We start from the raw sequence: 25118 nt of genomic DNA, 5'->3' as shown, positions 1-25118 counted from the left end.
TTAAAATTGTATTTTCTTATCTAGCATGAAAGTGCCATTCATATCTTATTTTCTCATTTGATCTTTTTAATGTTACTAATCTTATGAAGAAGGAAACTGAGACTCAGAGAGGCTAAGGGGAGCCAGTGCGGCTGACTGGTCAGGGCTGTCACCCAGTCCTGGGTGTGAATTTTGGCTCTTCTGCAAACTTCCTGTGTGACCATGGGCAAGTGACTTGCCATCTCTCTGCTTTGTTTTTCTCATCTATAAAATGGGACTAGTGACAGTACCTACCACCAAATGGAATGGTAAATGAGAGGAGTCAATGTAAAGTGTGTATGCAATGCTTAATAAGTGCCTGGCCCATAATAAGCTCTCAGTAAATGTGGGCTACTGGCATTATTTTTATTTTTATCATCACCATCATCATCATCATCATCATCATCATCATCACCATCTTTTTTTTATGGTGCTAGTAAGTGAAAGAGCTGAGATTCAAACCCAAGTCTTTGTCTCTGCTCATCTTCCTGTTACATGGAATCGATGAGTTCCGCTTGTTCTACCAAATGCTCCTCTACGCATTGGAAGGTCCCACTGAGACACTGCATTCTATGCCCTCTTTTTTTTTAACTTTTATTGGGGAACAGTGTGTTTTTCTCAGGACCCATCAATTCCAAGTCAAGTTTTTGTCCTTCAGTCTAGTTGCGGGGTGAGGGGGGTGCGCAGCCCACCATCCCATGCGGGAGTCGAACCAGCAACCTTGTTGTTAAGAGCACGCGCTTCAACCAACTGAGCCACCTGGCCGCCCCTATGCCCTCCTTTCTTTATTAAATGATGTCAACCAGCCAGTTGCCTGATGCTTCTTCTGGGGCTTTCATAACGTTCCTGCTATGTGGACCAAGATGCTTCATAGGACTTTTGAATTAGTGAATGAGATTAATTTTGCAACTTGCAGAATTTGAAGCCTTTAGAACGTTTTGTTCTTGCCCTGGTACATCATGGCTAACATGCTGCATTGAGTCCTGATATCACTATATTGATGTCACAATCATATGATCTTATATCTTTCCTATGAAACACATGTCTCTTCTGATAATAACTATATATAGGATTATTATCTTCTTCAGTAGGTGTTGATTGAGCACCTGCTATGTGTCAAGCACCATATTAACACTGACATAAGCAATGACCACAATAGGTATGGTTAATAAGTAAGACATTATTTCCTAGGGTGTGTTATGTGTACCATCTAAGATGATTTCAGGTTCTATCCATGGTTGAGCTTTTTGAAATAGTTATGTAATTATCATCATGTATATTATAATAAATACAGCAGTCACCAAGCCTATGATTTCAGATATTATTGCTTAGGACACACTTAAAAGAGTTAGTCCCAGGGCAATCCACCTTAGCTGGATCGTATGAATTATAGGTACATGTTTCCGTTAATACATGGGAAGTGGCAAAAATAGTAAAGGTGGTACCAAATTATGGAAGTCTGAGGCACTCTGCAATGAGGTAACAGAGACACAAATTTCTCATTGAGAATCATATTTTTCATCACAATTTATTAAAATTTTTATACTCTTTCCCTTGACCCAGTAAGCCACAGAATTGAATATTTACGTGTAAGAGGTAGCAGTTATGAGGGAAATACCACCGCGCTGAGGTGTAGGAAACTCGAAGCTTGATGGTTCAGCCCTGGCTCTGGCTGTACACCTGGAAGAGCCTCTTCTCTTTGAACCTTCCCCCCATTTTCTGGCTTACGGGCTCCCTCACGCGTCCTTTCCCTGCTTCTCACGAGAATGAGAGGCTGTGCTTGTGAATTCTTTGCCAATAGCAAAAGCACTGGTACAAATATAAGGAGTTAGTGACCTACCTATCACTATATGTTTAAGTCTATGTGTTATTTGCAATTATGATTAATGCATGTTTTCTTTTTTTCTGTTGCATGAATTTTCGTTGGTCACAGGCTGAAGAAAAGAAAGTTTCTGAGAAGACCCTTCAGACTCCGCTTTTGCCTTCCCCTGTGGCCGATCATATGAAGTGTAACATTTTGAAAGCCCAGCTGGAGAACGCCTCTCGAGTGAGTGCCCAGGTATGTTTGGCCCATGCGTGCCCTTGATGTCCCATCACGGGATTGCCTCCATGCCACATACAAGAAAGAAGCCCTCCAGGACTGAGATGCTGTGTCAGCCAGGGTCCAGCCAGGAGACAGTAACCACACCTGTTATGTAAATAGGGATTTTAGTATAAAGAGTTGTTAACTGGTGTTCAGTTATTAATTGGGTGAGTGAAAGGGCCAGCTCTGGACATTGTGATGGTCATGAGGGTAGCAGACGGCTGCATCTCCCGTTGCCTTCTGGCGTGTGTTCAGCTGGCCTGGCTGGCTGAGTGGGTGTCCCTTCCTCCCCCACCATTCTTTGTGGAACTCACCAGAAGGAGGACAAGGCTTCTATCAAAATCATAAGACACAATTCCTCCCAGGCTCGTTATACTGACAGGAAAGGACAGATTCTGAAATCCTTTATAAGCTGTAAGTGCTATGTGAGTAGAGAACTGATTATTATTATTCCTGATCTATAATGTGAGGTGGGGGATTAAACTGTGGGTGTGGCTTTTCCTACACCATCCTTTTCTCATTCAGGCATGAGCTGGCACATAGCAGGTGCTCAATAAAAGTGTGAAGGCAAGCATTGATTGCTTTTGAATGATTAAGTGTTAATCCCCATGATGGGGAATGACTCAGGAAAACATTTTTTTTGTTGTTGTTAACTTATGTAAACACTGGAGAATATTTGTTATTGACTGAGTACTTGATGAACTACCTCCTTGATCCACCTTCACATTTCTATAATCCTTTGAATGTAGGAGACTTGAAAACAGTTTTGCATGCCATGATATTCAATTTTGACTAACCTGCCTGTTTTCTTTCACAGGTTGGAAAAGAGGAATCAACGTTTGTAAATATCAATAAGAAATCCAGTCTTCAGGACGCTAATGTAAGGTCTGTTGCCTCTTGTTTGAATGGGGAAACAGTACTCTCTGTATCATCAACATTATCCTAGAAACATTAGTCATGAGGGCATTTGCTAATAGAATCAGAGAGGAGGACGAAAACTGAGAGAATGGGAGCCTGGAGAGGCAGAAAAAGACTGGCGTAAACAACTTCCTTTAAGCCTCAAAAAATGCTGCTTGTTTGCTATACAAAAAAAAAAAATCATTTTGAGTTGCTTCTCCAGTGTGTAGATCTGACCTCGTCATTCCCAGCTTAAAGTCCTTTGAAGATGCCACTTTGCTTGCAGGGTAGAGTCCAGACTCCTTAACAAACAGAGCACGGGAGGCCCTTTTCGACCTAACTTCCACTCGCTGTCCCAGCTCAGTTCACACTCTTCCTTTTGTCCGTAGACACACTTCTCATACTGACATCCTTGACAGTATAAGAACCACAGATTGTTCTTTAAAGCTACCAGGCCACCACCAGTGCAAACCCAGAGGGGAACCTTTCTTTCCTGATCTCATAGAGAACAGACACTCTTCCTTTCTCAGCCTAAGTGAGAAACAACCTATAGATCATGGCAGCCCCTCTGATACCTTGACGGGCAATTAATGAACACTGGTAAGGTTACCCTACAATAGAGTTTCCAATAATGGTTCCAGGGATCACTGCACCAGTCTCTTGTTAAAACAAAGACTTTTGGGTCCTACTCCAGATCTTTCAGATCCTTTGGGTGGGGAGGAAGCAGTGGGGACAAGAACCAGAGTTTCAGTAAGCACCCTAGAGGATCTGAGAACCACTGCCCGTCCTGGGGGGATTCTTATACTTGATGTTAAAAATAAAAACTAATATTTCTCTATGTCACCTTAAAATACCCACTCTGTATTCTTGGTATAAATATGTCTTACTCCAGAAATACATATCCAGCTGCCTCCTGGACTTTTTAAACCCTTAATTCATCTCTTCCCACCCTATCCTACTATCTCTTCACCTATTTTCCAATCTTGGTTAATAGCATTATTGCCTACCTGTTATCCAGACCTGACAACTGGGAGTCCTTGACTTTCTCTTACCTCATCCAGTTGGTAACCAAGTCCTGCCAAATTGACTTTCATATTATCTCCCACGTCTTTTCTCTCCTCTTCATGACCCCAGTTATGGCCTACCTCAAGCCCTCACCTTTTCTCGTCCTGGATAACTACTGCTGGTCTTCTAAGATGTTCCCACCTCGCCTCCCTTCACCAGCTTCCTCTTTGTTGCTCTAAGGGCCTCTCTGAAATGCAGACCTGACCATGCCACTCCCTTGCCTAGAACCTTTAGTGACTGCCGTTGCCTTCCATGTAAGCAGCTCAGCCTGAGACCCCTCATGATCTGACCCCTGCTTTTCTCTGTATTCTCAATCCCCTGCCCTTGTTCCACTGTGGGCTTACCCATCAGCAGTTTCATGTCTCCACTCTGGCTCCCACCTTGGAAGCCTTCCCTGCTTCTGGTTAAGTATAAGCTCCTGCAGGAAGCTTTCAGATCCAACCATTCCACCCAAGCCAAGTTACGTGCTTCCCAGTAGACTCCGAGTTCTTCCAGGGACTCAGTTCAGTTGACTCTGGGTTTCCAGCTTGAGGAAATCATGAACCCAGACTCCATTGATTCCAACCCCTTCTTTGCTCATTCATGTGTTCATTCAACAAACATTTATTCGGCACTAGCCACATACCTATCACCATGTTAGGCACTGACTAGACGAGAAAATGGAGGCCCAGAAGTGTTAACTTGCCAGAGGTCCCTTGCCAAGGACCTCAACTTGTTTTGATATCCTTTGGTCCCAGTAGGTAATTTCTGATTTTTAAAATGAAACTAGTCATGACCATTATAAAAATGTGTGAAAGTTTTTCCTTAAAATTACTGTTTGTTTGTTTTTTTAAGATTTTATTGGGGAAGTGAGGGAGGGTAACAGAAAAGTTGCTGTCCTTGTGTTCTTCAGTTCTTCAGGACATCGTTTCAATGGCCCATGTTGGTATTATCATTGCGCTCTTCCCGGGTGAGGCAGATCGCTTGCTGGCCACTGGACAGCCGCTCACAGCGGCTCTTGGCAGCTCATGCTGGCTGCCGGCCACTCACAGTAGCGTATGGCAGCCCACTGCAGCTTCACTGCAGCCTATGCCGTTGCCGGCAACTCACGGCATTCCCAGCTCCAGGTTGAGCTGTTTTTCACCATCTTAGCTGTAGAGGGCGAAGCAACACTGGCCCTCATGTGGGATCCTAGCTGGCAGCCCTGCTGCTCAGAGCTGGCTTCCCAAGCCAACTCTTAACCAACGCGCCACTCGGCCGGCCCTAAAATTACTGTTTTGAGTAGGACCCACTGGTTATCTGGCATGTTTTCTTGAGGAAATATAAAAGTGCAATTTAATTTTTAACATTTTCACATATGCATAGAATTAAAATGTTTTAGAGCAAGTCTTAAAGGTCTTCTGATTATGCATTTTTCACATTAAATACTCTGTGGTTCTTTATCTTTAAATATATATATTCTGTGCATGTTTAAAATAACATAGCTACCAGATTACTTAGAAGTAAAAATGGGTTATCCACAGGTTTCTCTTAACTTATTTTTAGCAAAACCTGGTTATGAATCAAATCCTGATAATGAAAGAGGGATGTTTTTGGCAGGGAAATTTTATGTGCTACCCCAGTTTTATTTGGTTCCTGCTTGCTATATTTTCTTTCCAATGATTTGTTTTTTGCTTTTGAGTTTCTATAAAGCATTTAAAAAATTATATTTAATAAATGGAAAGGAGAGGAGAAAAAAATGGCTCTCCTGACTATCAATTTTATTAAGGTATACATTAATGGAGAAAGAAGTCCCCCTACAGCCAAAACAAGGCCATAAACATTCTTGTGGGTGTCCTGTTTTGGTTTTGTTTGTTTGTTTATTTATTTATTTATTTATTTATTTATTTATTTATTTATTTCAAAATTATTTGACATTCAGTATTATATTAGCTTCAAGTATACAACATAACGATTCAACATTTATATACCTTATGAAGTGATCCCTCTGGTAAGTCTAGAACCATCTGTCACTGTTCAAAGTTATTGCGATATTATTCACTCTGTTCCCTATGCTGTACTTTATATTCCTGTGTCTTATTCTGTAATGGGAAGTTTGTACCTCTCAGTCCCTGTCACCTTTTTCACCCATCCCTCCACCCCCCTCTTCTCCAGCAACCATGTTGTTCTGTTTTTTGGCATTTCTCTAGAAGTCCTATTCCTATACGTGTGGAAACAGCCCAACCAGTGGTGGAAAAGCCGGAAATCAAGCCTCCCCGAGTGAGGAAGTTGACAAGACAATACAGTTTGTGAGTTCTTACTGCAAGTTTTTCGATTATAACAACAAAGGTGATGCTAAATATTCAGTTATGAATGCTTCTGAGCCCCTCACATCGTTCCCAAAGAGCCACCCCCAAAATATAGTTTCTTTCCAACTTATGTCATGATGAGACTAGACTTTTCTCCCTGGAAACACTACATAGTTTGCATCTATATTCATTATTGAATGCTGTGAACAATTTACTACAAAATGTAGTAGCTTAATTAAAACAATCCACATTTATGACCGCCCCGTTTCTGTGAGTTGGGAGTCCAGGCATGGCATAGCGGGATCTTCTTTGTCAGGCTGTCTCACAAGGCTGCGTTCAAGGTGTTGGCAAGGGCTGCTGTCTCATCTGAAGACTCATTCATGAGGTTTGGGGCAGGGTTCAGCTGGACTGAGGGAGGGCCTCAGTTCCTTGCTGGCTGTTGGCTGGAGGTCACTTCTCTCAGTTCCTAGGTCATATGGGCCTTTCTAGTTTTTCTCCATCAGAAATAGCACACAAGAAGAGCCAGAGAGAGTGCTAGCAAGGCGAAAGTCAGTCTTCTGTCATTGAACCACAGAAATGGCATGCCATTCTTATTCATTAGAAGCAAATCACTAGGGCCAGCCCACACTCAAGGGGTGGGGATTCCACAGGGGCATGAAAACCAGGGGCGGGTTTCGTGGGAAGTCATAGCAGAAGCTGCCTCCATGGGCGTAGTAGTAAAATAATAGCATGATTTATCAACAGAGCCAAAGCTAATCACTGAACAATATAAGACTTGTAGAAGGAGCCATTTGCCAAAGTGTCCCAGAACTGGCAAGGCCTGCCCAGTTCTGTTCAGCCTAACACGAGTTCCTTGGCTACCTACCATGTCCACAGGGCTGTTCTAGGCACCATCGGGGAAGAACAAAATGGCTGACAGTTTCCATCTGAGGACTCACAATGTATTAGAGGGAAACACAGGTTGCAAATAATTGTAATCCAAAGAAGACAGGTAACTGCTGTCGTAGGGTGGTGGCGATATTTGTAGTAGTGGCAGTACTAATCACAATGGCAGTTCCCATTTCTTGACATTGGCTGTAGCACCATGGCTGGCTGTGTAATTGGTCAGTGAGCTGCAGGGGGGTCTTTGGGTGCAATGGAAAGCATGAAGCTCTGGAGTTAGAAAGGCTCCTTGGTCGAGACCTAGCTGGTTTGTTGCTGGAAGCTCTTGGGGAAATGAATCTTTGAACTTCTCTTCTTCATCTGTAAAATAGGTGAGCTAATACCTACCTCTGAGGAATTTTGTGAGGGTTAACATGAGCTAATGTGGATAAAGCCCCTAGTCAGTGTCCTGGCCATAGGATGAATGAGTTCCCCTTCCTTTTTCTCAAGGACCTGAAAACTTCTGAGAAAAGTTCAAGTCTAAGGGTACCCAGAGTGCAAAGTGTAGGACTGGGAGCGAACTCCGGATGCAACTCTCCAACAGCCATCTCAGGCCTGCCACTTGCACCTTGTGAAACGGAGAAGAGACGGGGGTGGGGGGTTGGGGGTGGGGTTTAGGGCAGACACATTCCACCTCATTAGCCTTAGTAGAAACTTCTGGACAGTATAACAGTTGTATTTCCTAGGAAAGCCAAAACAAGTAAGATTCAAACAATTAACAGGCCTAATGATCTCTGGGAGACAAATTAAACCATGAAAATTCTGCTCCCCCCAAGGGTAAAGCTGGCAGGATTAGCCTTTCCTTTTACATTTTGAAACGCAAAATGTTACTGTCACCCATTTAGGACATGTAATCATGTTGGAAACAATGACTTATACATGGCCTGGAAAGAAAGAAAATTTAACCAACTCACCAAATTGCCTCCTTCAAAGAAACCCTTTTCAAACCTAGTATGTTTAGAAAATGACGAGCTGTTTAATTTTTTTCCAGAAATATAACTTTACTATATATTTAAACAGAATGCAAAAGTCTAAAAAAATTCAAGCAAGACAGAAAAGTCTAAAGAGAGAAGTAACCAATTCCCTAGAATCACGCCATCAAAAATCAGCAATGTTCCCATTTGAGGACTGTTACTTGAGGCGTTTTTCTATTCATACATATTGTTAAAGTAGAAAAAAGTCATTTGGAAGAAAATAATCATGTTTTTACTTTTAAAGTGTTATTTCATGAATTTAACATGAATTTACCTCAGAAGCTGAAGTAAAAATTGAAAGACTTAATGAACTTTAGATACATGTTGCTTTGCGATAAGATCTAAGACAAAAGGTTATTTTAAAAAAACATTAAGAATTTGGAGTCTTTTTCAATTTTAGACAGTATCAGTTGACTTGTTGCTGTGAAAGATGAGCCCTGTTTTTTAAGTGGCCTTTTATGTTAAACTAAACAATTAACTCTGCTTTTCAAGTTACACATTTTTAAAATAAGGTAAAAATAAATTTTAACCCCACTCTTCCACTTAACTAGCTATGTGACCTTGAGCAAGTAGTTTCACAATCAGCCACTGAATATCATCTGCTTCTCCGAAAATGGAGGTCATAATATAGGGTTGTTGTAAAAATTAAATGGGCAAGTGTAACTGATATGACTGACTTCATCAGCATGGGTCCAAATTCGTGGTACCTTATTAATTTTTCCACTTACTTGTTCAAACCCCCAAGATTACCCTCAAGTTTAATGATTGTCTAGAGGATTCTCAGAATTCAAAAGAGCTGTTCTACTCACAGTTATGGTTTATTAGATTGAAAGGATACAGATTAAATAAGTGAAGGAAAAAGGCATACTAGAGTGGAGTCCTGGAAGACCTGGCACGAGCTGCCAGTTGTCCTCTCCTAGAGGAGTCACATGGGCAATGCCTAACGCTCCCAGCAACGTGTGACAGCATATGTGAAGTATTACCAACCATGGAAGCTCACCTGAGACTTGGCATCCAGGGTTTTTATTGGGGGTCAGTCATGTAGGCATGGAACACCCATGTGACTCACCTTAGCTACTCAGTCTCCAGCCCCCCAGAGGTCAAACTGATACAGTTTGACCCCAAACCCTAGGTGTACATACAAAAACAGGCGTTCACTCTAAATCACGTTGCAGCATAAATTATATGGCATGACCCAAGGTCTCAGGTATGTAAAGACACTCTTACCAGACAGGATATTCCAAGGACCCAGAGGTTCTCTCTGGAGCTTGTCAGTGACCAGTGGTTCCTTTAGAATGTGCAGGGTTTGAGCTGAGTTAGCCATATTACTGCTCACGCAGCAACCTGGTTGGCATTAGGGGCCAGGGGACTTATCTTAATTTCTCTTAAGTTTGAGAAAATCCTGCTCATACTAAGAATAGCGAATTGATGGCGCTGCTGCAGTCTCGTGCCAGGATGATTGGATCAGAAGGGCTTCCAGCCTTGACAGACCTTGTCTGAGGTGTAAACGTCCCTACAAACCGAAGCCCTGGAGATGAGCCCAGGGTGCCAAACCAGACTTCTCCTCCCTCATGGTGACTTCCCCTCTAATGTCCTTGTCTGCCTACATCATCCCATTCCATCAGAGGGGTTCTAAGACCAGAGCTACCTGGCTCCAAACAAATGTGTCCAACTCCTCCCCTGTAACCAGTTTTTATCATCACACCAAAGGAACCGTTGCTGTTAGGCCACAAAGGGGGCCATTGCATCCTTTGCTCAGAGAAGTGGGTTCCTACAAGCCTTGCATTTACTCTCCTAAGGGAGGCCACTTAAAAGAATATTGCTTTGTTTAGTGGCTCCTCAAGAAGTTAAGCAGAGAACTGCCATACAACCAGTACTTCCGCTCCTAAGTGGAATTTCAATACGAAAGAATTGAAGGCAGGGACTCGAACAGAGATTTGTACACCGATATTCACGGAAGCACTTTTCACAGTAGCCAAAAGGTGAAAACAACCCATGGGTCCATCAACAGATGAATGGATAAGCAAAATACTGTCTATTCACACAAGGGAATATTATTCAGCCCTAAAAAGAATGAAATTTTGACATATGCTACCACATGAATGGGCCTTGAAAACATTATGGTAAGTAAGTAAAATAAGCCCCAGGCAGAAGGGCATATATTGTATGATTTCACTTATAGGAGGTCCCTACAGTAGTCAAATTCATCCAGACAGAAAGCAAAGCCGGTGTTACCAGGGGCCGCGGGGAGAGGCAGTGGGGAGTTGTTCAGTAAGTATAGAGTTTCTAACTGGAGGTGATGAAAAAGTTTTGGGCATAGATAATGGTGTTGGTTACACAACATTGGGAATGTATTTAATGCCACTGAATTGTACACTTACCAATGGATAAAATAATAATAATATTATCCTATGCATATCTTTCCATTAAAAAATTATTTTTAATCCCTTGGCGAGTGACAGGAAATCCAGCCCAAATTTGCTTTGGCAAAAAAGTCAGTGTGAGGGGCCAGCCAAGTGACTCAGTTGGTTAAGAGCTCGCTCAAGAGTGTGAGCTCTGAGCAACAGCAGTTTGATTCCCGGCCCGAGCTGAGCTACCGCTGAGCTGCCAACAGATGGAAAAAAAAAAAAAAAATGTCCGTGTATTGGATCCTGTACGTGGGACCTCTGGTAGACATCTGTTTGGGGATCTCCCACCCCCCACCCTAACCGTCCGGCTCCTCTCCACCCGCCCTGCACTCCCCACAGCCTGTTTATTATTGTAATGAGCAGAGCTTCATGTGCTTTTAGTAACCGCAGTGATGAAGATGACCTCCCTCCAGACCTGGCCGAGGAAGTCGGAGTGACCACCACTACGACAACCATCACCACCACACCCACCACCACACAAGTCCCAGCGCCACTGGTGTCCCCCAAGGTCCACAAAATCAGCTCGCCTCAGAATTCAGAAGGCAAGAGCCAGCTGTCCCCAGGGGCCAAGGTACGAGGGGAAAAAGCCCTGAGGAGTAGATGCACTTGCTGGAAATTCAGTATCAATTGTGTGTGGCATCCGTGTATAATCAACTCTGCATTTGTAAAACAGCATAGCAACCACCAAAGCATGTTTTTTGTATAACTGTCGCCGAAAGATAAGCTAACCATTTATGAGAGACAAATAATACAATATAAAAAGCCATGCATACGGTAAGGGCAATTTAAGAGATTTTTGAGGGCAATTTTGATTTTTGAATATCATTTCTACGTAAGCTATTACTGAGAAGGTGAGGAATGCGTTTTCCTCCCATAATGGAAAATTCGGAGGAGTAAAACATAGACATTTTCCCTTCCCATTCCTTATATTGGACAGCCTGTCAGTAGGTTGAAAATGGGAAATAGTATTCTATTTGTCAGTTTGAAATTGCAGGAAATTGCCAGTGATGTGAATGGGCTGTGACAAAGGCTTCATACAAGACATTTCTCTTGGTTTCCTTTGAGTGATCCTTAGCTGTGGTCACTCTTCAGCATCTGGTCCAAATACAGTCCAACTTATTGCTCTCCAAGTAGATGCTGAGATTCAGGTGGCTTGGTCCGTGGACCCCACTGAGGAACAGTGTGTGCGTGGGGTCTGCTCCTTTCACATACTTTATAGCTGCTTCAAATGAGTAGTCACTCTGCAGCCCTTGTCTCCAAGCCTCAGTTTCCTCCTCCTAAAAATGGGAATAAGACCTGTCACCCTGCCCAGCTCATGGCGTAGCGCCAGATCCAGTAGAGGTTAAAGTGCTTGTGCAAACTGGACGCCCGAGAATTCTGCAGCTTCAGGGATCGCGACTCCTGGTAACATCTCGGCACCAATGGTCCAGGTCTACATCCTGCATGACCAGCGCCAGTCTTTCACCGGGTCCCTTCCCAAGGTCTCTGGGTATACTTCCGTGTTCCTCGACAGGCACCCGGTGGACCCCTCAGCCAGTGACTGGCCCAGACTGAAGCTCCTGCTTTTCTGTAGATCACCTCCTGGTATCTAGTCGGGTTCCCCTCTGCTGTGTGGGGTCCCTCGTACTGCTTTGTCCCGAGTATGGACACAGGCTCCTATCATGTATCCCATACCATGGTGGAAACCAAGTGAAAACATTTACAAAGCAGAAGGGAGTTCAATGGGAATGCAGGCGACATCCTACCAGAGGCTGTAGGGCTCCCTCTCCTGGCCGTCCAAGTTGATGGAGCTTACTTTTTTCTCCACAAAGGGCCTCAAGGTCCCCCATGATACTGGTCCCCCATGATACTGGTCCCCCAGGACAAGAGAAAAAAACATTTTTCCCCAAAATAAACATGATTTCCAGAGGTACCCCTCTCCCCTCATAAAGATCTTCCTCGCTACCATGCAGATGAGTTTAGCGCCTTGAGGCCCTGATCCTCTGGATTCAGGATGGAGTCTTTGCTCTCTCTTTACATATTTGAAAGATTCTGAACTGTTCCCCCTACCACACAAAAGACCAGTCAAAGAGCACTCAAAGCATTTAGGAAAAATTGTTTGCAGCTTCAAAAACCGGCAGTTCACCCTACACCTTGCTTCTATCTATTAACATTTCAAGAAAAAACTGGGGTTTGTTGGCAATGTTTGGTTGAACTATGTGGGGGTTAGCATGATTCTGAGTGCACTGTTAGCAAGAGAGGAGAGGTAGGGAACGCAGGTGTTTTCTAGGGAAACTCCACTGTCAATCCAGAGCTGTCACTAATTGGGATATATTTTGTCTGCCGTCGCAGAGTCCCTCTGACCGAGGTGGTGCCTTTACCTTGGAGCCAGGTGATCTCCTGATGGATTTCACAGAAGCCACTCCTCTGGTAAACTTCCCATTTTGCTAAAACCAGAAAAGCCACAGTGCATAGAAACACCTTGGCAGTGGGACAGATGGACGGAAGTGGGCATCACTATTGGAAGGCCCTTCCTCTAGTCCTGCCCACCACCTGGAGGCTTAAGGATCAGCTTTCTTTGAGGGGTCAGGCACCATGGGTCCCTCCCAGAGTCCTCTAGGGAGAGGGTGCTCCCTTTCCTCTGAGGCTGGCTGCACGGGTCCCCCCCCCCACCTCTGCTGCTCGTCAAGCGTTGTAGGGCTTCTTGGTGCTTGGGTCTCAGTTTCCTCGCCTCCTGGGCTGCGCCCCGCATGTCCGCCCATGGGGCATCGCTTGTCACTTCCAACAACATGCGCTGGTCTGGAGCACCTGCTTAAGTTCTCACCCTGGCTTTCCAGGCCCCTCGTGCCTCCCTGCCATCTGCCATCCTCTGCTTACAGGTCTGTCCTTAGAGAGGGTGGCCCTGGGGAATTCTGTAGGTGAGGAACCCTTCCAGGGCAGAGAGCACTGAACCAGGAGTCAACGCAGGCCAGACCTGGCTCCAACCTCTGCTCCCTCCTTCAAACCTTGTTATTGGACAGACTCTGCCTCATCTGTCAAATAAGGAGGTCATCGTTTGCCCTGTCTGCTTAAGAGTGTTACAAGGATGGACAGGGGGGAGAGGGAAGACCTTCAAATGTTTAAAGCACCATAAACGTGTGTGAGATATTATTAATTTTATTAGAGGACACAGGCAAACTTGGGTGTATCTTTGGCTCAGCTCAACCTAATACCCGAGTGTACCTGAGCATAAATCACGGTCCACAAATTTGGAATGTGAGCCAAAACGTGAGCCAAGTCAAAAAGCTATCTCCTGAGAGCTTACTGTGAGCCCGGCCATATGGAGGCTCTCGGAGTGGACAGGGCAGCTAGAGGCTGGAGGGGAGTCAGGTTGCTGAAGGGCCGAGATTGACAGGAGAGCCATGTGCAGGGAGAGCCTGAAGTGGGTGTCATGACAGACTGGCTTGCTGGGGGAGGGTGCGATAGACGGGAAGGATTTCTGGAAGGCTTTCAAATGAGGCAACCTGCTGTTCAGGCTTTAGATGTGGTCACCAATCCTGCCTCTGCCGGCACAAGGAAAGCACTTGTGATTTATACAATTTTACTTCTTGTTTGGAGATTGGTACAGTCTGAGAGCTTTGAGTCATCGCCTTTGGATCAACAGCTGAAAACTGACAGTGGGCGACTCCTTGCTCTGGGAAACTTCAGACTTAGTCCCCAGACTTAGTTCACGTGAATGGAGCCAAGTTATTCATGGCCTTTTCATTAGACAAATTGCTAAGATAGGGTAACTCAGCAACAGAGGATCTTCTGCATTGCCTCATCGCCCCTTTGCACTGATGGGGAAACTGAGTCCCAGAGTGGCGTCACCACACAGGGACTATGCTGGAGTCCTGGCTCCTTCCCTGGTGCTCTTTGCATCAGGTTGGGCTAAATTTATCCTCTTCATTAGGGAACTTGCCACTTTGGAAAATAACAATGCCTGGGAGAAGGGCTGTGTTGAAAGCACTCCCCAGGCTGGGAAAGTCCAACAAGGGGCATGGAGGAAGGGACAGCAAGTTAGGGGGCATGGAGGAAGGGACAGCAAGTTAGGGGGCATGGGCCTGGTGCTACATCAGTATTCTAACTGAGTGGCCTAGTTATGTCCTAGGGAGGCCGTGTTGTGGCAGATGGAAATCTCAGTAGCAATCTGAGGACATCTAGTCTAGCTATAGGCCAGCATCCCCCAAAGGGACCCGAGAACCTCTAGGGTACAAGCTGAGAGCTATGAAGACAAAAAGGGGAGAAAGTTAAGTTCCTAGGCTTCATGGTCCCAGGGTTTCAGGATGACTAGGAGTTTGCTAAGTGGAGAAAGTGGACCAACGCATTCTATGCAGAAAACACAGCATGAGCGAAATACTGAGTATTTATTTTAAAAGCCCGATAGATCTGAGAACTAGGGTTAGTTTACAAAAAAATATATATATATCGTGGGTTTGATAGGAATCATGGGATTCTCTTCAAGACCATCATGATACGGACCCGGCTTGTAGATTGAATTGACCATCTTTTCTTTAAATAAAACAGACTGAGATTAGAAAGGAAGCAGCATCTGACAGGGACCCAGAGGTCCCCTGATAGGAGGTGCACATGCCAACCACTGACTGTCCAGCCTCCACTTGTCCGCTTCCAGCAGCAGGGAGCTCATCCCCTCTCCCCAGGATACCCTGCTTGCCTCTCTGGGTAGCTCTTACTTAGCTCTGAAACAGGGTCCAGGCTGCTGCACTGCCCAGGCACAGGGCAGCTGAGGTCCTTGTGCTGCACCAAGACACAGCTGACCCCTTCACAGCCGAAGCTTGCAGTGAGTTCGTGTTCTCGGGGTGAAGCATCCTTTGCCTTGCTCATGTGGGTTTGAGGCATGAGTGCCTGTTCCAGTGCGCAGTCACACCAAAGGGAGGCTAAAGGGCTGGCATTTTGGCAAGAGCCCACTTCATTTGGGCTTTCCTCAGCATCATTGACTTTGACCTTACTTCGCTCCAGCGTCTTATCTTCCATGGTCACTGAAGGGTCCTCGAGAGGAAGAGTGACTCCGGCAGCCTGCTTCTCCCTTTGTCTGGTCCTCTTCCCTGCGTCTCCATCTGCTCCTCCCAGGGCCATAGAAATGCAGGCAGCAGCCCTGTCTGCCCTTGTTATCAGGGTGATGGAGGGTCATGTTGTGTGTGTCTCAGAGGACAGCGGAAGAGAGCCTGGACTTGAGGCCTGGGGCTGGATGAGACTCCTAAAGCCACATCACTGCCCTGGTTCCTTGAAGAACAAGGGAAAGAAGAGAGAACAGGGCTAGATCGACACGGAGCTGGAGAGAGAGGAGGGGGACAAATTATCTTGCCTTCATTCAACAAGACAACATCAGGGCGAGTTTAACCTTTATATCTCTCAACCCTTACGATTCAATCTGTGTGGAGAAGTTTTCAAAGAAGCATAGTCCAAACGGCCAAGAATAATAACAAGGTTCAATCTTTAACCGGTATCTCTCAAAAAAAAACCCAAAAACACTCAGGAAGATTAAATTCACACCTCCTGGTGATACTTCTTGAATCTCTTTTCGCTGCCTTCTTAATTCTCTTGCACGCTGCCCACCTCCAACGACCTTCATCCTCAAACTCTCCACGAAAGTATTCTTTCCAGCTTCACTCTTGCAGCCTTCTTTCCCCTCCTTTTCCCAAATCTTTTCTTCTTGAAGCCTCAACTCTTTTAGTATGTAGCTCAATTTAGCAATCTGAGTCCTACCACCTCTGCAGCTTGTTGTCTGCCCAATCCCAGACTCTGTATCTCAGACTTCATAGTCAGATGGGAGCTCTTGCCTGGGATGGAAGAAGTGGAGAAGGAAGAAGCCAAGTGAGTGAAGATCGCACCCACTCTCCTTCTGGTATTCCCTACAGGGGTGTGAGTGCAAGCACATGCACGGGGGTGTCGGTGTTAATAGAGTGAGGGGAGTTGGAAGTGGGGAACATTTACACATCAATAATGTTGAGCCTAGGAACACAGAGACCTGCCCCCGCTCAGTCATGCCAACTTCCCTCCCCAGGTAACACAGACCATAAACACCTGTGCCTTCTGCGTTCCTGATGCTTTCTCTTTTGGGCTTGTCCTTCGTTGATCACTGTACTTCATAAACCACTCACCCACCTGCAAAGCAGAGCCAGTCAGAGCCCAGGTCTCTTCTGGGTCAGGAAACGTTAGTTAAGAGTTCATGTGTCAGGGAGGAGATTGGTCTGGCTGAAGGAAGGCTGTGTCGGGCACAAAACAGGCCATGGGTTGAGTATCAGAAGGATTGGACTTCCATTTGTCTCAGTAACTTAGTTTTTATTTTGAACCCCATTCCATCAGGAGGGCTAAAGCTTAATCTGAAGTCAAACCAGGGTGCATCTTCAGTCTCTCTGGGGTTTCATCCATGTTCTCCAGGGCACGGGAAGAGGGAAGGAAATCTGTTTTCAAGGTTGTGATGTCGTCTGCTTGCCCACACACTTAGGGCACTGTCTGCTTCCCTTATGCAGAGAATGGAATGAAAATCACTGTCCTGCTGGGATGTGAATCCCTGTGTGCTGGACATACCACACAGCCATTCTGCTCTGGGGCCTGCCACCTCCCCAGAGGTCCTCTCTGCCCTTTAATCCCTGTTCCCCAGCCTCAGCCCGTGGACAAGGGACACAGGGTCCCTTTGCTCCATACTCCCTAATGTCTACCCCTCCTCTCTTTTCCTCTGACTTTTCTCTTCTGTCCGCAAACTGGCAAGCGCTCTTATCTGGATGATGAAGCCTTACACATCTTCATCTTCGTTTGTCTAGGCCAAAATCTTTCTGTTCCCCGAAGAGTCAAATTTTGAAACTCAGAAGCCAAGTAGAACCTAGCTGCTTGAATGTGGGAAAGACCTAAGGAGGAAAGGAAATATCAAGCGAAAAAATGAAGTGGTCTTTTAATATGGCATCCTATTATATGTGGTATCTTATTACCTGTTCATTTACTAGGAAGTAAGAGTATGGGAGCCCCAGGAACGTTCTTTTGTTTAAATCCACTCAGACGCATATTTAGAAAGGTCAGTAATGCTTATGGGATAGATCAACATTGCTCGACCCTAAAAGTCTAATGCTGGGCAAAGCCTCAAATCGTTCGTTATAATCGTGAATTCAGACGTTGGTGGGCTGTACACATTTTGGCGTATAGGCAGTATGTCCATGTTTCTTGGTCATTTGTACCAGCTTCTATTTTCTTCAAAAAGCATACATTGAGTGCCTACTGTTATCTGTAGAGGCAAAGGCCCCATGACCTGGGGTCCCTGTAGTGGTTGCGGCCAGGGCGCTGATGCACCGGGCAGGGGTGGGGACCGAGCCTGGTGGCAGACAGGAGCCAGCTCCAGGCAGCCCATGGCTGCCATCTTGTGGAGTGTAGGATTTATCCTGAGGACCAGAGAGGGCAGTGGGGGGATTTTAAGTAGGCTGGTAAAGCTTAACTGCAGGTAACTATATGGACTCACTTGTTTCAGAAGAATGGATTTAGAACCAACCAACAACAGGGTCTAAGCCCATGGATTCAGACTTTGTAAATGCCATTTCTGCACATCCCAAATTTGAATAGTAAAACAAGGCTGTTGTGAAGGCCACTGTGAAAGAATGGCTGTAAAAGCCCCTTGGAAATTATCCAGGACTGCACAATGAATGGTAAAGAGGATGGAGTTAGACCCATTTGGAGCTGGAAAAGAGGCCTGCAATTTTCTTGATCATTTTTCAATGAAACTTACCCAGAGGCTGTACTTTATTCATTACGGCAGGATTATACCAACTACTTAAGGAAACTCTCTTGTGCTTAAAGATGCATGTATTTATTCTCTAAAGTGCCTGGTCCCTCCCTGAAACGCAAACTAACTCCGTCAGCGGCCCCCTCTCCTAACAGAGCGTTCTCTCTTCACCAACCCCATCTTCACCAGCACAAGCTGTTGGGTCTCTGCTGGGTGCATGGCGCTATTTAGGGCAAGGGCGGGGAAACGTGTATCCCAAGTGACGTGGCGTTTTCTCACCATGCTTGGTATCTTGCAGCTAAGCAGCAAGGTACCCCAGTGGCAATATGAGATGCCAGGGCCTGGGCCCGTGGGTGTGGGAAGGGGTTCAGGGCCAGTATGTTTTCTGAACACAGATGAAGAGTCACGACAGATGAAATCCTAAACTCTATGTTCCTCCTTGCTGAGAGATCTCTTTCCTGATGTACTCTGTTGGACATCTACTCACCGGATATACCATAACGCAGGCCCTTATTTAGCAGAGTGCAGGAGACCACCAGACCTGGAAGGCAAACCCTCTCAAATGTGTGGCCACTCCTCTTAGTGCTGCCATGGCCAGCACCCCTAATTCACCACAGCTCTCTTTTTGGCTCGGCCTGGGCAGTGCTTCAGAAGCCTCAACAGCATGCCAGGAAGCCACTGCCAGTCCTGTGCGGTTGGCACAGGAGACGGCCCCTACCTGCCAGCCCCGGGAATGGGGGTTTGATGTGGCGTACTGCTCAGATAGCACGGAAGACAGATGAGGGCCAGAGAGGAGGAGAGGAGGTGGAGAGAGAAGGGAGGAGGGAGGGGCGAGATGCCAGTTGGCCAGAGGCTGGAAGTAGGCTGCGGGTGAGGCTGGCTTGAGAACAGTCTGGAGTTGACAGATCGGTCTTGCACTGTGCTATCTTTCTCTTCTTCCCCTCCCTTATCTCCTCCTCCTCCTCCCTGTCTCTCACCACCTCCTCCTCCCCTTCTCTCCTCTCCTCGTGAGCAGGCAGAGCCCGCCAGCGCCCCCCACTGTGCCCACTCTCGCTGTTCTCCTCCACTCTCTCTCCCCATGAAGGAAGAGACCACTGGAGTTTGCATGTACCCTCCAATCAAAACGAGGCTGGTAGGTACCCTGGCAGGGAGAGGGGCCTGGCCAGGAGAGGCGAGGCTTGCAGGAGCCAGCAGGCGGCGGCCTCGCGGGTGTGCAGGATCGCCAGACCTCCGGAAGAGCCTTGCTGACAGGTGCTCTCCCTCCAGGACGGATGCAGAGCTTGGAGGCCAGCCGGCCCTGGTCACACTGGGACACGGGGCTGCGGTCCCGCCCCTCCATCTCTAGGTCTCAAGAACCAGGAAGACATTGTTTTCCTAGAGCTTTAATGAGCATAGTGCTTTTCCCAGAGAGAAAAATCTGAGTTGCTTTTATGTGGAAAATAAAAACTTTTTAAAACTTGTCTTTCCTGCTATTTATCAGGATAATATGAGTATTACATAATGACTTGAAAGGAATCACCCATAACCCCAACCTAGCACAATTTTTTTTTCATTTTTGCAAATTTCCTGCTAATATTGATTCATATGCATTCATAATTTTACATAGTTAAATCATAGTATCCGTGTCATCTCCTGCTTTTCACTTAACGTTGTGTTGTTCCTTTCTTGTTCTTGTTACCACATTCCGTATGACTATTTATATTCCATCAAGTGAAGGGTTCACCATTTACCTAACCAATTCTTTACCGCAGGATGTGTGCTTGGTTTCCAGTTTGTCACTATTGAGGGAATACATGTAGTGTTTGCATCAGGCATTTTATTTTCTCAGGCTAGACCCTGCTGGGTTCAGTATTGCAACTTTGGCTTTGCTCCCTTTCTAAAGTGGCTATACCCCGTGACAGCACCATCAGAAGAGTGGCTATGTTTGGCCACAGCTGGGCAACACAGAGCATAACTGTTGGAATGTATTTTTTCCTTATTTAGAGCAGGTACAAAATAATTGTTTGGAGTGGCCAACTTTCCCATTTCTTTAATAGCAATAGCAAACCTCTTTCCCCTTCTACTTCATGATGGTCTGAGAGTCTTATCTATATGTTACTTTTAATTTTGCTGTTGGTCTCAGATCACCATCTTGAACCATTAGGCCATAGGAGGAGAATGCACCACATAGCTTTGAACGCACTCCCCTCTTGCTGTGCTGCAGGCAGCCACCACCAGCAATCTGTGTTGGTGCCTAAATCTTAAGGTCCATTCTGGGAATTGGGAGAATTTTAAAGAGGCAGAAGAGATTTGGGGGGAAGGGGAGCAGGCTTAGACTAGACATCCCAGTGCACACTGCAAGGACGTTGTCACTCCCAGATCTGCTGGGTTGAGACCTACTCTACCTATTTGGAAACCTCATATTTGGGTCTGATCTGATGTGCTCTTACTCATTCCTACCTTACTCCCCATTAGAGTGACTCAAGAGCATCAAGTACCTGTCCCAGGGTCCATAAGCCAGAACCGGTGAGACACAAAGGGCAGTGGTGGCCTCAGTGTCTTGCTGCAGCCCTCTTGTGGCAGGTGGCACAGTGTGCATTCACCAGTTGATGTGTCCTGGGGGGCTGCAAACAAAGCTAGTGCCAGAGTCACCAGGCCTCTAGGCAGTCCTTTAGGCCAGCTTAAAGAAACAAGTCCCCCTCCTCCATTCCCTAAGGCCTAGGAGGTCAAAGACAAATGACCAAAGAGAAACAAATGGAAGCAAAGGCCCTTTGGGGGCACCCATCACTACCTGGTCAGGCTGATGCATCTACCCTCGTTCAGAACATCCCTGTGCTGCAGCCACCCCAGAACTAGGCACCTCTCATCACTATGCCTTCTCTTCCCAGAGGCCATGGTGGGGGGCTTTTCACATGCTTATGTGGGTTCCTCCTGTTGCCCAGATTTTACAGGGAGTCCAACAACTAAAGTGAGCAGGTAGGGAATGCTTTTTGGCCCAATTAATCCAGGCCTCCTGATCCAGATTAATAATGGGATCTTAGGTAAGTCACTCTTTTGTCCAGTCCACCGTGAGAGACTGTCCCAGGATGTGACCCGTCAGCAGCCTGTAGTCGTTTCTCCCTCAGCTGCAGAGAAGCCATCGGCAGCCACCTGAGGCAGCCTCATTTTACACCCTGACCGTGGCCTTTTGTGGATCAGGCCACATCTAGGGCCCTGCTGACTGGGAGGCCCAAGCAGAACCCAGTGAAGGGAGTTCCAGGGTGAGGTTAGCGTGGGGTGCTCACAACCACAAGATGTCAGCCTGTCATCCCTGTTGAGTCCCCGGTCTACAGTACAATGATGGACACAGATATAACTTCTGGCAACATTCCTGAGGGACCTTTGTGTGTTTCCTTACATAAGCAATGAAGTCTCTGCGTGTGTCCCCCAGAATCCTTCAGTTCGGTTTTAAAAGCACGCTGCCAAAAAATTTCAAAACTTTGTTTTCTAATCTGAAAGTAACACTTTTGTCTTTTCTCTTTTTTGAAGATAAAAACATTCCCGGCTGATACCGTGACCCCATTTCCTGATCCTTTCAGTACAGGGCCACAGTTTACTGTAAGTAGATCCAGAGAACCGATCCGTGTTTCTAGGCGTTGTTCCCATGTGGCGTGCTTTTCTGTGGAATGCCAGGCAGCCATACCAACAGTTTCTTTTGATCACTGTGACCTCTGTGAGGTTAGGAAGGAGGTGGGGGTTTGGGGGTATCCATCTTTCAGTGATTTTATTGAGGTGAGCTTCACAAACATAAAATCAACCACTTCAAAATGACAATCCAGTGACATTTAGAGTCATGCAGCTACCGCCTCCATCTAGTTCCAAAGCGTTTTTATAACCCCCAAAGGGAACCTCATACCCATTAACCAGTCACTGCCCATTTTCCCCCTCTCTCTGGCCCCCTGGCAACCACCAACCTGTATTCTGTCTCTGTGGATTTACCTAGTTTGGACATTTCTTATAAATGGAATCATATAATATGTGACCTTTTTTGTCTGGCTTCTTTCACTTCGTAAAGTGTTTTTGGGGCTCATTCTTGTTGTAGCATGTATCAGAGCTTCATTTCTTTTTATGGTGGAATAATATTCCATTGTATGTCTATATTACAATTTGTCAATCCATTCATTCATTGATGGGTATTTGGGTTGTTTCCACCTTTTGGCTATTGTAAGCAGTGCCACTATGAACATGCGTATACACGTATTGGCTTGAGTCCCTGTTTTTTATTCTTTTGGGTTAGATCTGCTTGTTGATAATGGTGTGATCTTAGGTAAGTCACTGTACCACTCTGAGCACCAGTCTCCTCTTATTTAAAGTGGACACAGTAATATCCTCCTTATATCCGGTTGAGGAAGGACCCAAAGGGACCAAAAACTTGAAAGTACTTTACTGCCACAGACGATCCCACACATGTCAAGTATGACTGTCGTTGCTCAGGGCTGGAGAGGGAGAGTGGTGTAATTAATTACCAAGAGCAGGTCATCATGACAACCAGCTTCAAGTCATCACCTCTCTCTGTGTGTCTGGGCAGCTTATTTAAACCCTCTGCAAACGGTTGAAATATTTTTAAATATTAAAATATTGTGGTTTCCTCATCTGCAGAATGAGAGAGTCTGCTGATTTTCAGGCTTCTCAATTTTTCAGCTGCTCAATTTTTTTCTTTAAATGGAAGCTTCTGCAGAAGCTCAGTATATAATGAGCGGCCATACGGAGCACAAGCAGGGAGTCCGAGGCCCCTCTTTCCTCTCACCCTCTGCTCCTCCCAGGGATAGAGTTTGTAATTCCCAGAACCAGATGATTCCTAAGGCTCCTTCCAAAGGGTTTCTGGCTAATCTGGAGGACCGGTGGCATGGGCTCTGCATGGCCTGGGGTGGCTCAAAGTGCAGCCTCATGAGCTGGTTGATGGTCACTGCCTGAGGTGGCTTCAGCCACATGGAGAGGGAAGGCACAAGCAGTGGCTGATTCAGGTTTCAGAGGACAAACAGATGGGAATGTTTTTAGCATCCAGGCAGAGGCAAAACAGGCTCCTAGAACATTTTTTTCTAAAGTCATCAGCTGTTTCCAGCACCTGCATTTTAAGAACCAGAGGGCAAAGATGTCGGGACTGGGCCAGGCTGTTAAATGCTACTGCCCCCCATGTTCATCCTGTCCCTGCATTTTTGCTGGGTACAGCTCCCCAGCTGGAAGCTCTGGCTCCTCTGCCCTCAGCTGGCCATAATGGGCACCCTGGCCTTTTGCCCAGCCTTGGCAGTGCCGTGAGACACCAGGGAAGCCCTTCCTGAAAAGCTGGGGGCCAAGATGGAGAAGGAAGCCAATGTCAGAAACCACGCTGGGACTTTTAAGAACTGGGCAAGAGTGGCTTGAAGGCAGCTGGAGCAGGCAGAGGGAACAGCGTGAACCAGAATCCTGGGGCAGGAGGGATCATCCCACGTTCCAGTGACCGAAATGAAAGCCAGTGGAATGAGAATGCAGAGAGCAAGGGAGTGGAGCATGAAAGCAGGGGGGAGCGGAAGGGACAGACACTGAAGTGGGGAACCATGCTTGGCCCTGGAGCCCACAGTAGGGATGTGGATGTTTATCCTAAGAGCAAAGGGAAGCTTTTGAAGGACTTTAAACAGAGCAGCGACAGGGCAGGTGCATTTGGAAATGTTCCCTGTGACAGCACTGGGAGAACAGCTTGGTCCAGTCAGAGAGGATTTGGGACAACAGTTTAGAAATCTAGCACAGCAGTTCAAGGGCAGGAGGGCAGACAGCTTGACCCAGAGCAGTTTTGATGGTGGGGATGAAGACAGGTACACAGATGGGGAGATATTTAGGAGACCGATAAAGAATTGGATTGGATAAGAGAAAGAGAGGATCAAATAGGGCTCCCAGATTTCTGCCTTGCAGACCATAGATGGACAGTGGGTTCATTCCCTGAGATAAGGAAATCTGAGATAAGAAGACTGGATTGGAAGGAAGAATAGGTTTGCCGTTGGCCATGACGTGTTAGACATGCCTTGGAAACATCCAGATGTAAGCAATGAGTGGGCAGTTGGATATCCAAGTCTGTAGCTCAGGAGAGAGAGAGACTGAAGATAATAACTAGGGAGTTACTGACAGCCCGATGGTCACTGAAGCCAAAATCAAAGGCTTCAGGCTCCTCGTTTTCGCACCCTGTGTGTCATGCTCTCTTCTCCTCCCCACCAAGGTCAAGATTTTTTACCTTGCTGTAGGGTTGGCCTCTCCATAGACCTCCAGACCTACCCTGGCCCCAGTTATTGGGGAGTTCAGCAACGCCAGGAAACTGTACAAAGTTGGTCTGGCTCAGTATTGACCTTGAGCCTGGTTTTGACAACTGGGCTCCTTGCTTGATCCTAAAACCAGTGTCTACCTTATGTTCATGACTATTAACTGGGTTCCTGCTTTATACTCAGCCGAGTGCCTCGGCCCATCTAGGATGAGGGCCCCTGGCTGGCTCTAATCAAATTAATGTCCCATGTTCTTCTTCCTAACCTGGGTCTATCCCTGTTATCTGCTTTGTTCCAGGGAAAGTTCACTCATTCATTTCTTCATTCAACAAATATTAAAAAGAAGAGTACTCACGGTTGAGATGTAATAATATTAGTAATTTTCACTACTCCCCAACATCATTCTTAAGTTGACACTAGCTTAGGGCCGGCCGAGTGGCTCAGTTGGTTAAGAGCTCACTCAAGAGTTTGAGCTCTGAGCAACAGCGGTTCGAGTCCAGCCCGAGCTGAG

At 46.1% G+C, this 25118-nt stretch overlaps 1 protein-coding gene across 1 annotated transcript in view; it reads left to right on the top strand.

The window, feature by feature from the left end:
* EPB41L4B (erythrocyte membrane protein band 4.1 like 4B) overlaps window positions 1-25118 on the top strand; it is a 117325-nt gene that overhangs the window by 85862 nt on the left and 6345 nt on the right. The window contains exons 18-24 of the mRNA XM_019635862.1: window positions 1952-2077; window positions 2919-2986; window positions 6232-6330; window positions 11024-11204; window positions 12965-13042; window positions 19378-19494; window positions 21870-21938. Of these exons, the coding sequence (XP_019491407.1) occupies window positions 1952-2077; window positions 2919-2986; window positions 6232-6330; window positions 11024-11204; window positions 12965-13042; window positions 19378-19494; window positions 21870-21938 (738 nt within the window). The remainder of the gene's footprint in view (window positions 1-1951; window positions 2078-2918; window positions 2987-6231; window positions 6331-11023; window positions 11205-12964; window positions 13043-19377; window positions 19495-21869; window positions 21939-25118) is intronic.

The sequence above is a fragment of the Hipposideros armiger genome, unplaced genomic scaffold, assembly GCF_001890085.2.
Source record: "Hipposideros armiger isolate ML-2016 unplaced genomic scaffold, ASM189008v1 scaffold_24, whole genome shotgun sequence".
NCBI classification, from domain to species: domain Eukaryota; kingdom Metazoa; phylum Chordata; class Mammalia; order Chiroptera; family Hipposideridae; genus Hipposideros; species Hipposideros armiger.
The sequence above is the reverse complement of the archived record's forward strand: the minus strand, read 5'-3'. Positions and strand labels throughout refer to the sequence as shown.